General features: G+C 42.7%; 1 protein-coding gene across 2 annotated transcripts in view; it reads left to right on the forward strand.

The window, feature by feature from the left end:
- The first annotated feature begins 13,203 nt into the window (after positions 1 to 13,203).
- LOC121873260 (nuclear pore complex protein Nup214-like) overlaps positions 13,204 to 13,915 on the forward strand; it is a 31,781-nt gene continuing 31,069 nt past the window's right edge. For both annotated transcript variants that reach the window (XM_042376683.1, XM_042376685.1), the window contains exon 1: positions 13,204 to 13,362. In XM_042376683.1, coding sequence (XP_042232617.1) covers positions 13,330 to 13,362 — 33 coding nt within the window. In that variant the 5' untranslated portion in view covers positions 13,204 to 13,329. The remainder of the gene's footprint in view (positions 13,363 to 13,915) is intronic.

Here is a 13,915-nt window from a genome sequence, read left to right on the forward strand (position 1 = left end):
TTTGAGTCAACTTAGATATGTATCGATTACAGTTAAAGCATACAAGATCCTTTGTGAGTGATGTTGAAAGCTTTAACTGTCTTTATTGTTAGTAACATTGGTTAGGTAAGTGAGTGTTGAGTCTGCCAGTACAAACAATAACCGCGGTATCGTCCCTAAGAATAACCATGAGTTTCCAATTGCTAAAAACCGAGCGGAATACAGAAACAATTTGGATAGAATTAATCGACGGTAGGGAAAAAAATTAATCACAGGAATAATATATAGACCTCCCAATCTTGATAGAGTCAATGAGCGACTTATCTGGGATGAAATGCGCAGGGCTTCCATACACAACAAAGTCTGTATAGTAGGCGACTTTAACCTTGGCCAAATAGATTGGACTGACCTTACAGGTAACTCAGAATCAGAAGATTTTCTCGAGACGATCCAGGACTGTTTTCTAAGTCAACATATAACCGAACCCACCCGGGGTAATAATATACTCGATTTAGTTCTGTCAAACAGAGAAAACCTCATTAGCAATGTCGAGGTAGGGAACGAACTTGCAAACAGCGATCACAAAGAAATTAGATTCCAGTTAGATTTTCAGGGCAGACGTAAGGAAAATTCCACTGAAGTACCAGATTTCAGAAGGGCAAACTTTGACAGTTTAAAGAGGCAGCTGAGAGAGGGGGTGTCACGCTTGGCCGTGAACCTGACAGATGACACCGACCTGATAACGAGGTCTGAGATTGCCGAATTCCACGACAATTTAAATAATGAGTTACTTAATGCACAAAGGCAGAACATACCATACAAAAAACTCAGATCAGACAACAATGACCCTAAGTGGATAAATAATTATTTAAAGAACATCTTTGGCCAAAGGAAGGCTATAGGTAGAAGGATAAAGCGTGGCAAAATTTACCTCCAGGATTATTATAGGGTATTGGCGAGTAGGGTTAAAACCGAGATAAGGAAAGCCAAGAGGAATAATGAGGTAAGGATAGCAAGGGAGGCGAAGACAAACCCCAAAGGATTCTACCAAATGTATCAAACTAAAACACGAGAAAAGATTGGACCAATGCGGTCAGATACCGGCGAGCTCACTGATAACGACAGAGAAATGAGCAATAATTTGAATAAATATTTTTCAACAGTTTTCACCACCGAAAATTTAAACATGATACCCGGGGCACAGACTCTATTCAGAGATAGTGAAGAAAACAAATTAAGCGAGATAGTAGTGACTAGTAACGATGTTAGTAAGCAAATAGACAAACTAAAGCCTAATAAGTCACCGGGTCCCGATGAGATATTTGCCAGAGTATTAAAGGAATGTAAGGAAGAGCTTAGTATGCCCTTAGCAAAGTTGTTTAACATGTCCTTAAAAACAGGTGTAGTACCAGAATCCTGGAGGATAGCGAATGTAATACCGATTTTCAAGAAGGGGGATAGATCACTATCCTCTAACTACCGCCCAATCAGTCTAACATCAATAGTAGGCAAATTACTGGAAGCAATCATTTCAAACTCTATTCGAAATCACCTGGAGAAGCACTGATTGATCAATGATTCCCAGCATGGCTTCACAAGCGGACGTTCATGTCTAACTAATCTATTAACATTCTTTTCATCAGTTTTCGAATCGGTGGACGAGGGGCACAATTATGATGAGGTATATCTCGACTTTAGCAAAGCCTTCGACAGAGTCCCCCACAAAAGACTAATTAGAAAGGTAGAAGCACATGGCATCAAAGGTAATATCCTTAAATGGTTTAGGGCGTGGTTACAGGACAGAAAACAGCGAGTGAGCATTAATGGCACTAAGTCCCATTGGAGCAACGTCACAAGTGGAGTTCCCCAAGGCTCAGTAGTTGGACCATTATTATTTATTATATACATAAACGACATAGATATCGGCATAGACAGCAACATAAGCAAATTTGCTGATGACACTAAAATAGAACGTGTTATTAAATCTGACGAGGACTCCACAAAACTACAGGAAGATCTAAACAAATTTTTCGAATGGTCTGAAAAATGGCAGATGAAATTAAACGTGGACAAATGTAAAGTACTCAGTATAGGAGATGTAAACAGGGAAACCAGATACCAGATGAACAACGATACCATAGAGAAATCCGACTGCAAGAGGGATTTAGGAGTAATGATAAGTAGGAACCTTAAGCCAAGTAAACAATGTGTTTTTGCTCGTAACAAGGCTAATAAAGTACTTGGGTTCATACAAAGGAGTGTTAGTTACAAGACTAGCGAGGTCATCCGAAAACTGTATCTTGCTCTTGTGAGACCACACCTGGATTACGCAGTTCAGGTCTGGTCACCGTATTACAGAATGGATAGAGAATCCTTGGAAAGAATTCAGAGGAGAATGACAAGACTAATCCCGGGCATTAGGAACCTTGAGTATAGAGACAAGTTAAAGCATCTTAATTTGCACTCCCTCGAGAGACGTAGAGCGAGGGGCGACCTGATAGAGATGTATAAGTGGAAGGCAGGGCTAAACAAAGGGGACATTACAAAGGTACTCAAACTATCCAACCAGGAGCGAACTCGTAGCAATGGTTTTAAATTAGACAAATTTAGATTTAGGCTCGAAATAGGTAAACACTGGTTTGGAAACAGAGTAGTGGATGAATGGAACAAGTTACCAAATATCATCATTAACTCGAATACGCTGAATAGCTTCAAACATAGGTTGGATGCTTATATGAGCAATAGGGGTTGGGTGTAAACGGGACTGCCCAGTATGGGCCTATAGGCCTGCTGCAGTTTCCTCCATTCTCATGTCCTTATGTTCTTATGTACTGAAGTCAGATTATTTTGTTGCCCAAACATCAGAGAATCTGATGGTTGTAGTTTAGAGTTTGTCAGTTGTCTATTTAAGAAAGTCATTAATCTCCTGAACTATTCTGTCAACCTGTATAATCTGCAAGATCTAACGCCTCCCCGTGAATAGTTCCTTGTTAGCAGCAGCCCTGCGCTTGCAGAATTGATGTTATCAAAGTGTATATTCCACTTTTTCTTGGCAAGCTCAACCTCTGATTAGATTATATGAATAGACATAAGAAATTACCCTGATCAGGAACACTGAAGTTCATAACTAAGTATACAGCGATCCAAAATGGTAGAGAGGGTCTGTTGTTGCTGAGATCAGCCTTTCTGGTATGAATGCGTGGGCCAGAGCTGCCCAGCGATTGCACGTATATACCACTGCACGAGGGAGAATCAAGCATTCGTGACTCTTCCTCAACATATCTTCAGGTATGTGATCTAGTGTTCCCGCCGCCATATTAATTCAGTTTAACTTAGTCAATTTTGTGAATATCAGTGTTCATGTTGTAACAGTGAAATTGTCATTTACCCAGTGAAAGGATTAATATAAAGTAAGTGTCGTCTGCATCGTTGCCAGACGTATGTTTTTGTATAGTTGAAGTTAGGCATTTACGCATTCGTGACTCTTCCTCAACGTATCTCTAGGCCAGTGTGTTGAGCTGAATACCCATTGGCTACCGTGGATCGGTAGCCGGGTTGGACGATGCCGTTAATTCGACAGGTTAACTGTGAAGTCCGTTTCCGGCAAATCAGGCCCCAGCTCCCTTGGCGTGTGTCAGTCTACAACTGACCCCTAACAGCGATCTTCATTTGTTATGGAGACACCAGTGTTATATACCCTGGGGCACTCCTCACAGTTACATGGGCCTAAGTATTATTGTATCTTGATTGAGGGATTAACTAACAGAAATATGGAAATCCCAGGTTAAGTAGTGAACCCATAACCATTAATAGTACCAGGAAATATGTTATGTGAGTTGAGTACATGAACTGAAGGAAACGTACCATGTTGTTCATGCCGGTAGAACGTGATATTATAATTTGATGTGGGATATTGTCAACCATCTGTAGTGACAATGGAATATTATAATGATTGTTAAATGCTGTAACCAAGAATTGAAGATGTAATTTGTTACTTTTAAAAGTAAGACCTGAGGGTCCAGTATTATTTGACCGTGTGTAATAATTACTGAATCTACTTGTCAGAGAAATAATACAACAGTTGTCTAATGAAGTAATGAGTAATTGATGTTGTTAAATGATATAATAAGTACTTGGAGTTGTTTAATAATATAAGTACTTGAAGTGAATTTAAGTAACATCTTATTCACTCGCTGAGTTAATAAATATTAAATTAGTAATTTACGAGTATCACCACTCTATTCCTTCTAAACATTGGTTCCCAGAAAATAATACTTACTCACGTGCCTATAAACACTCTACCACACTACCCAAAAGCTTTCCGTGAGATATGTTATATTCTAATAAAAGTCTGAATGGTGGCAGGCTACCGTTGTAAGTATAATAAGTGTTGTACTAAGAATAACATGGTTCCCCAGACTAAGCCATGGTTGAGAATATAATAAAACAAAGTATACTTCAGCAAGGTAAGGACATATAAATTCAGAAAATATAATATACATTATATGGAAAAAAATGAAAGACTTGGAAACTATAAGCAGAGAAATATCAGAATTACTTATATAAGAGTATAAGCAAGAATATAAGGTATATATAGATAAAGAATTGAAGAATAATAACAGAAAAGAACATCTGGAAGATAAAATTGAAGTAAAGGAAATGTGCCCATTACAAATAGTGACAGCTTAGGTGGAATATAAAATGAAAGAACTCGGCCCAATACACCGTCACAACACTTTCTGGTAGATTGTTCCAAGAGTTCACAACTCTCACTCCAAAAAAGTTTGCCCTCACAGTTTTCTGGACTTGCGGCTTCTTCAATCTTAAGCTGTGACCCCTTGTGGGGCGAGCATCCGCCAGCTCCAAGTAAGGACACTCGACTAAGTAGTGCCCCTTGAGATGCTTATGCACCTCAATTAGGTCGCCCCTTGCCCGTCTGTAGTATAAGCTAGGCAAGTTCAGGCGCTCCAATCTCTCAGGGTAGTTGAGGTGCCGAAATGCAGGCACTAGTCTGGTGGCCCTCCTTTGAACATTTTCGACCAACTGACAGTCCTTAGCATATCTCGGGGATCAGACAGGGTGACAGTACTTCAGATGGGGAAGCACTTCACTCTTGAAGATCGTTACGAGGGACGGACCGTCTAGATATCTGAACGACCTTCTTATAAGACCCAATAATGTATTTGCCTGATTTACCTTCTTTTCGCAATGGTCCGAGAACTTCAGCTCATTGTCAACATACACACCTAGGTCCTTCTCACATTCAGTCTCAAATAGTGCAGTTTCTTCATCCCGTTGAGACATATGATACGCCTCCTTACCGTTGGTGCGCCCCAGGTGCATCCTCTTACACTTCGTGACATTGAATCTCAGCAGCCATTTCTTCGACTATTCTTGGAGCTCACAGAGATCCTTCTGGAGCTCACAGAGATCCTTCTGGAGCTCACAGAGATCCTTCTGGAGCTCTTCACAGTCCGCTTGGTTCTTGATTTCCCGAAATAACTTGGCGTCATCGGCAAACATTTGTATGGACGAGTGTACAACGTCAGGCATGTCATACTGCCCTGTGGTACCACGCTTGTGACAGGTACAGATGATGATTTCGTGCCATTAATCACCACACACTGCTTGCGGTTATGTAGAAAGTCTTCTATCCATGCTAGGACATTTCTCCGAATTCCGTACCCTTCCAGTTTGATTTTCAGCCTTTCGTGGGGTACACTGTCGGAAGCCTTGGCAAAATCTAGGTATATAATGCCGATATTACCACTCCTTTCCAGAATATGGGTCCAAATATCCAATACCTTGAGCAATTGCGTTAAGCAGGAGCGCCCCGGCATAAAACCGTGTTGGCAATCCTTTACAAGGTTGTTTCGTAGTAGATGTTCCATCGCGGCATCTCTGATAATACTCTCAGGTACTTTACATATTATGCTGGTCAGGCTCACCGGTCTATAGTTGTTCGTGGAGTGACGATCGCCCTTCTTGAAGATAGGACTCACTTAAGCCACTTTCCATTCACTGGGGACCTTTTGCTCATCCAGGCATTTACAAAACAGGATCTTCAGGGGCTCGGCAAGCTCGTTGCACCAGTGCATCGTTATAGGTTGGTATGGTTGCTTGGCAATATTTAAATTTACACAAAATATGTATTTATAAAATAACTGCAGGAGTAAAACTTAAATTGCTGATCATTTTGAAATTCTGTCAGTTCAATGCACGAAACTGTTACATACAGTAATTTGATTCATGTGGCAGATAAAGGCGTATACCAATAATACCTGTGGTCAACTGTACCAACCTTTCAGAAACTAGTAGACTGACACTGCTCACAAAACCACAACCACGACCCTGGGTAATGATGCTTTTGGGGGGATGTACTGTACTGCGTACATAAGTACTGGTCCCTGTAATCTCTCCTGATTCACATTACAGCAGTGAGAGTTGTGAACTCTTGTAACAATCTACCAGAAAGTGTTGTGACGGCACCAAGTGTGAGCGCTTTCAAGACCAGACTTGACCAACACTGGAGCAGGTTCAGATACATTCAGGAGCCGGTGGATGCCCAGTACTTGCCAACAGTGCGTAACAGAGACGTGACCGATCGCCCAAGTGGCTAACGAGCCGATCAGTGGTGAAGAGGATAAAAAAAAGAAAAAGATAACATTCAAACTCACCGTGCTAGGGGAATGTCTACATTTCTTACATGGAGAGTGTCACAGAAAACGGTAAACATTTTGAAGGGGTAATTCGCATAAAACAACATACAGCATACGAATTACCCCTTCCTAATGTTTACCGTTTTCTGTGACACTCCTCACTAAAAACGTAGATATTCCCTTAGCACGGTGGGTTTGATTGGTCTGCATCTGTAATACATACGGCACCGAGTGCGAGCTCTTTCAAGACAAGACTTGACCAACACTGGAGCGGGTTCAGGTACATTCAGGAGCCGGTGCATGCCCAGTATTTGCCAACAGTGCGTGACAGAGACGTGACCGATCGCCCGGGCGGCTAGCGAGCCGATCTTTTGGTGAAGAGGATAAATGAAAAGGAAAGTAATCAGAGACGTGACCGATCGCCCAAGCGGCTAACGAGCCGATCAGTGGCGAAGAGGATAAAAGTAAATATGTACAGTGCAGATATATAATGTGCATAGACAGTGCGGATATACAAACAATGTACAGTTGCCCACAGGTATAGTGTTCCACCTCTCGGTGGCCTTTCCGAACATGTGATAACATCGGAATCACTTTATGAATGAATCGGTAACGTGAGGAGAGCAGTTGTCAACATTTGCTCTCCTCACGTTAGACCAGGTCTAGTTAGGCTAGGTTAGCTTGGGCAGGGTAGGTTATAGGTCAGATTAGATTGGGTAGGTTAGGTTGTGTTATGGTATTTTCAATCTTTACCCTTACCTATTCCCCGACAGTATCAGGAAGCAGCGTGTGAGAGGGTCCGTGTCAGCACAGGTAACGCCTCCAGTAACCCAGGTAGGTCGTGACCTACACGTTCTCCACTTGATAGGTCAGCCTTGCTTAGTCTCTGCCAGAGAGTCACGATTATCCTAGTTGGCATTTCATCAAACCATAAAGCACAGTACTTGAATAGTCCGTGAACCACTTTCAATGGACCTTTAAAGAGTCATTGGATAATTGCCTAAAAGAACTATTATGGTCTTTTATGAGATTTAGTGTTACTCTCCCACTAACATAGTACGAAAACTTGTGAATCCACTTAAATGAAACTTAGGTTTTAATGTTCATTGGATGACTAGGTTTCATTATCTCAAAAACTAATAAGATTCAACATGAAACGCCGTGTATTGTTTTTAATTCATATCTTAAATGAGCTAATGAGTCAAATGATTTAGCGTATAAAACTATTTCAGCAACACACCTCAAAACTAATCGACCGATTTCAGCAAAACTGTACTCGTTGGTTGCAGATGGTGGCCCCAAAGAATGGCCCGGCGATGGAGTACAACAACAACGCCCTGCTTGACCGCCTCCACCTATATGAGGAGAAGCTGGAACGAACAATACGAATCTTCATCCCCTTCGTGTTCCTTCTTTTTAACCTCATCTATTGGCCGTATTACCTCATATAGCTGGGGTTTGTACGTGGTGGCATTGATTTTAAAACGTAAACGACTTCATGCGCAAACTGGGTAAAGACAATTATTCTGTTGTCTCTAGAAGTTAGAGGGTCGTGTGGATGCCCTCTGCCTGCAGTGTCGCTCTGATACGGCGCAAAGTTTGTAAACCATAATTATCTAGGAAGGCACGCACACGGTTGTTTACTTGGCTGGCTGGAGCCACGCAAACCACTCTTATATATTTGTAAACTAGACATCGTCACCCAGCGTACTTTTTACGTACTGGAAAGAACTTCACTTGTTTAACAAAAAGATACGACTGAGCTCCCGTTTGATAACAATAGTATACAGTTAATCACTTTATTCTTGTAATCCTAAGATATATACATTTTGAAACTGGGTAACAAAAGTACTAGGCTGATATGAATAAGTGTTTGTAACGTTACGCTCTAAAGTCATACGACTAGAACTAGATCAGGCCCTTTAAAGATTTTTGCCGATAGGTCTACTTTTATCCATAATTGAGGATAACGGAGCCACTCTATTTACAGTACATTCGTAATGTAATTTATACGCCATTTTAGCCAGCAACATGTCATGGCTTAAGTGAACAGATAATGCGTTCTTATATCCCCATGCGAAGGAAAGTTGTTATAATGTTATAACTGCACTTCAACAACAAAGGTCTTTAAGCGCATACCAAGGTAAATAATACACTAGTCCAACAATGCTAAAAAAATGAGAGATAGAATTCTGTGTAGAAAAAGGCAAGAGTTGACATACAACCTATTGGTGGTAACTATAGCAAAAAGTGTATTTATATAGCATAAATATCATGACTATTATAGCCGGGTATTTCTCTCCAAAATGTAGTATCAAAGTGCAGGAGTCATTGTTTATTTGTATATGTAACATTGATTTAAGAACATAAGAAAATAAGGAGTCTGCAATAGGCCGGTTGGCCTGTGCATGGCAGCTCCTGTCGAAAGTTACTATATTACAGTATGTAATATACGTTAGGTCTATAATGTATATGGTATACATAAAAGTTTTAGGGAAATGTTCATCAATAAATGAAACGTGTTTATCATTATATAATTATAATAAATAGCTACTGATTGTGTGTCTAATAAACAACTAATATCTTGAAGTATACCTACGATGTGGAGTATTATTTTACAAACCTCTTTAGTATTATGACATCATGGGTTATCAACAGTGCAATAATAAAATGTGATATAAATATTAAAAATCGACCAAGTTGGCTACAGGTTACCTGATGAAAGATAAAAAATCTGACGGACAGTTATCAACATAGTACACCAGTGGTCCCCAACCTTTTGTAGGCTCTGGGCCACATTTATCATTGTAAATATAGTGGAGGGCGCCAAAACTTTGGATCTAGAATCACGAAAAAAAATATCATACTGTAGTTATTTGCAGTTTTACACGTCTAACTGTTACCAGTTACATACTTTTTTACATACACACGTCCTGTACACGAGACTCGGGACAAACGCGCAGTTCCTCTCTCTCTCTCTCTCTCTCTCTCTCTCTCTCTCTCTCTCTCTCTCTCTCTCTCTATATATATATATATATATATATATATATATATATATAAACTTAAGCAATGGACTTGTTACGTGGAAAGCGTAGTTTAATTATTATCATTTCGCCCCAACGCCCTAATGTGGGTCATGACCTGTGCCGTGGTCGGCTAATCCCGTAAAAAAAAAATGCACGATCCAACACCTTAAGCAGGGAAGGACGCCAGTGGCCTGTGTCCCCCATTGATCTTGATAGTTTTGTCAGGACTATTTTGAAGCCAAGTACTGTACTGTTCTTGATTCCAATGCTTGGGCTGGTAGACCGTTCCATGGGTCTGCCACCCTGTGTGATTGGTGAGTCTATTCATCCTGAATTTCTCGATCAGCTATGACGGACTTGCCTCAATCCGCCTGCGCGGATGCAAATTTGAACCAAATCTGGTCCAACCAAGCGGGTATTGAATCAGAGTCAAATTACTGAAAGGCAAGCGCTTCGTCGATGTAAATATAATGTATTGTAGTGGATTTCTCCCCTACAAACGCTGTTTGTCGCTGAGTAGCCGACTCAGTGAATTCCCCAGTGTATGCCTCGTGGTCTGGGTCAACCAGCGCCGCCATACATCACGGAGGTCAACTACTAAGCCACGCCTACCCCTGCTATTTAAGACCTGACCTCGTGGTGCCCTCCCAACCCTCTCTCACCATGAACGGTTACGAGTTTGATAACGTGGCGCGGATACGTCCGGATACGCCGACCTGCCCCAAGAAATTAAACCTCCTAGTTCTCAAGAAATTCTTTGAAACCAATGAGATCGTGGGGGTCACCAAGGTGGAACGACTGAAGCTCCATGGTGACATCAAGATCACCTTCGCCGAGAAGGGCATGCCCGTACAGCTCGCGGAGATCCCAGACATCAACTGTGCCAGTCAAGCCCTACTGCAGACCGAAACGCTGTTACAAATGCCAGCACTGCGGACACACTGTCAACAAGTGCGAGGCGCAGGAGGACACCTGCTCCCTGTGCGGCAACCCCGGACACCGCTACACGGTCTGCCCCAACACAGTAAAAAAATGCGCTGCCTGTGGCGGCCCACACTCCTCCGCCGATCGGACCTGCCCGAAATGGAAGGAGGAATGCAGGATAGCCAAGGTGCGACTCGACAAGAAACTGAGCTACAAAGAGGCCCTCCTTGCTGTACGCTCCCAAGACAAAAAAAAAACCAGCAGAAAAGAAAAACCAAGAAAAGAAAACACAAGAAAAGACACCCGCCACACAGAATCAAGAACACCACGAGGCCCGTGGAGCTGAAGCCCACGTGGTCAACCTCACCGTCTCCGACTTCTTCCACACCTATGAGGACTTAAGACACGAGGAAGACGAACAACAAGACCCAAACACGAACGAATGGACACTCCAAGAGAGCAAGAAGAGGAGGATAGTTGGAAGAAAATCTACATCAAGCTAAATACCAAGAAAGAAGACCAAGACATTTCCTCCACACAAGAAAACAACACACACAATCAAGCCGACCAAGCACTGAGAATTCAAGGCCCAACCCAACACGCACCTGACGCTAGCCTGACTGTCCTGTCGCCTTCTGGCCGCGTCCGGGCGAGTTGCTGCTGCCTCCAACTTATACTCCCTCACGCAAGCGGTGTTTAGCCACTGCACCTATTCTCTCCTCCTAAAATTCACTTCAATCCTCCCTTTATTCTTCCCCTGAACCTCCTTCCCCCCCTGTCATTAGCATTTTTCGATTCGATTCGTGCCCTCCCTTTTCTTCTAGCTACAGCCGCAGCAAGCTACACCTACTCCTCCTCCGCCGCTGCCTGGCGGCCCTCGCTCCCGCCGGCGAGCATGGCGACCCACAAGCTGTCCTTCTCTGAGCATCCTCACCAACCAGCTCTCTCTACATCACGCTTGTAACCACGCTGCCACTTTCCAGCACCAAGCTGCATTGTACATCCAATACAACATGTATACAGAGAGCACATTGTGAGTTTCCTTTCTCCATCCCATCCTGAGTGTGAACCCAAAAATCCCATCCCCCACAAATGGTGACTCCCGGAAGATTCGCACTCACACAGGATGGAGGAAAAACAGATCACGCTCCCAGTCTTCAAGCAACATGGAAGACTGGCTTATCCACCCAGAAGCAGCTCTCATCGGCTCTACAGCTACTGTCTCTACACCGCAGGTTAGACACCCTAGAGCAGCTCTGCTACTCTAAGCAGACAGCCGCTCCTCTTCCTGCCCCAAGCACCACGTCCTATCGAGCCCAACACACCCGTCCTGCCTCAGACACCGCCCCCGGCCCAGCAGTACCCCCTTCCGCTCCTCCTGATGCAGCCCCTGCTCCCGACGCGGCCCATGCGCCTGAGTGCGGACCCACGCACCCCTCTTTTCTCCCTCAGGTACTCCCTGCTACTGTCCTGCACCCTGCTGCTGTCGTGGATCCAGCTGCTGTCACGAGCTCTCATCCGCTTCTGCTGACGCAGCCCCTGCTCCTGACCCAGGCCCACACACCCCAGCAGGCGCATCTGACGACTCTGTACCTGCCGTGAGGGAAGCACAACATTCATCGCCTTCACACACCCTTTTTCTCCTTCTCTACTCCCACAGATATTGTGTATCTAGACAGTTGTCTCCTCTAGCTGCCGGTTCATCCACGCCCTCGCCGTTATTGCTCACATGAGGCATGCACCGCCCGTTCTGCCTCACATGTGCCATACAACCCTGCAGACAACAAGTCTCCTACACCGCCTGGAGGGAAGGGGAAGTATTGTAGTGGATTTCTCCCCTACAAACGCTGTTTGTCGCTGAGTAGCCGACCCCGTGAATTCCCCAGTGTATGCCTCGTGGTCTGGGTCAACCAGCGCCGCCATACATCACGGAGGTCAACTACTAAGCCACGCCTACCCCCGCTATTTAAGACCTGACCTCGTGGTGCCCTCCCTCTTCTTCTAGCTACAGCCGCAGCAAGCAACACCTCCTCCTCCTCCGCCGCTGCCTGGCGGCCCTCGCTCCCGCCGGCGAGCATAGCGACCCACAAGCTGTCCTTCTCTGAGCATCCTCACCAACCAGCTCTCTCAACATCACGCTTGTAACCACGCTGCCTTCCCAGCACCAAGCTGCATTGTACATCCAATACAACATGTATACAGAGAGCACATTGTGAGTTTCCTTTCTCCATCCCATCCTGAGTGTGAACCCAAACATCCCATCCCAACAGCATATCATATCTTTTATTTTATTATTTCACTTTTTATCAGCTTGCTAGCCGTTCGAACGATTGGTCAGAATTCTGTTACAAAATTTACAGCGCAGAGGATAATAAAAGTAAAAAGTACATAGGGAAACCGCAAACCTACAATGTTTGGTAGGGTCACACACCTCTGTACCACCAGTAATAAGAAAAATAACTGCGTATTAAAATGCTTTATATAGTAATATAGATATTATAATAATATTAAAACAATATATTTAAATAGAAAATGGGAGATAAGTAGAGATAACAAGTATAAATAAAAAATAAAATACATATAAACCTAAAAGCACATCCTATCCACTGCGTCACTCAACACAGCCTTCTACAACACACTAGCTCTACGACCTTCTGGTTGATTTTGAAATTTCCAACACAATTCTTCGATTATTTACATTGAAAGAAGTTGTTATAATCAGTAAATGTGCTTCTTGAGAAATGGAGGACGGCCCTGATATTGAAGCTAACTCGGTAAGTAAGAGGCAGATACAGTTCATGAAATAATGACCAATACAGATTTTAGGGCATTACATTCTTCCCCAAAACACTTATGCCAATCTCGGTGTTAGAACGTTAGTTTACCATTTTTATATCGTCAATTAAGTTACTGGTATATTATAGCCAGCAACACAGGCTCTTTTGAGTACAGGATGTAATTTTTATATATAATAAGCTCAGTGATCATCATAACTTGGTGGATGAATTTTAATAATTTAGAATTTTTTTTATCTTGCTAAAGTCACTTGAGATTTATAGTCTAATCCTTGACTATAATTCTTGAGGTTACAATAAATAATAATTTAGGTGTCAGACTTATGGGAAAGAGCTACTGTAGAAGGAAAATTATTGTAATAGTTTACAACAGCCCTTGTTATTATGAGCCTCTTTAGAAACAATTATATTACATAAATTTTTTTCTAATACCTTGAATAATAATAAAACGTTGCAGGAATTGGTACTCTCATACTTTTGCTATAATATTTTTTACGAGGAAATTTCCTGCCATGTTTAGGGTAAAACTGTT

The sequence above is a fragment of the Homarus americanus genome, unplaced genomic scaffold (genome assembly GCF_018991925.1).
Source record: "Homarus americanus isolate GMGI-L3 unplaced genomic scaffold, GMGI_Hamer_2.0 scaffold32929, whole genome shotgun sequence".
Classification (NCBI taxonomy): Eukaryota; Metazoa; Arthropoda; class Malacostraca; order Decapoda; family Nephropidae; genus Homarus; species Homarus americanus.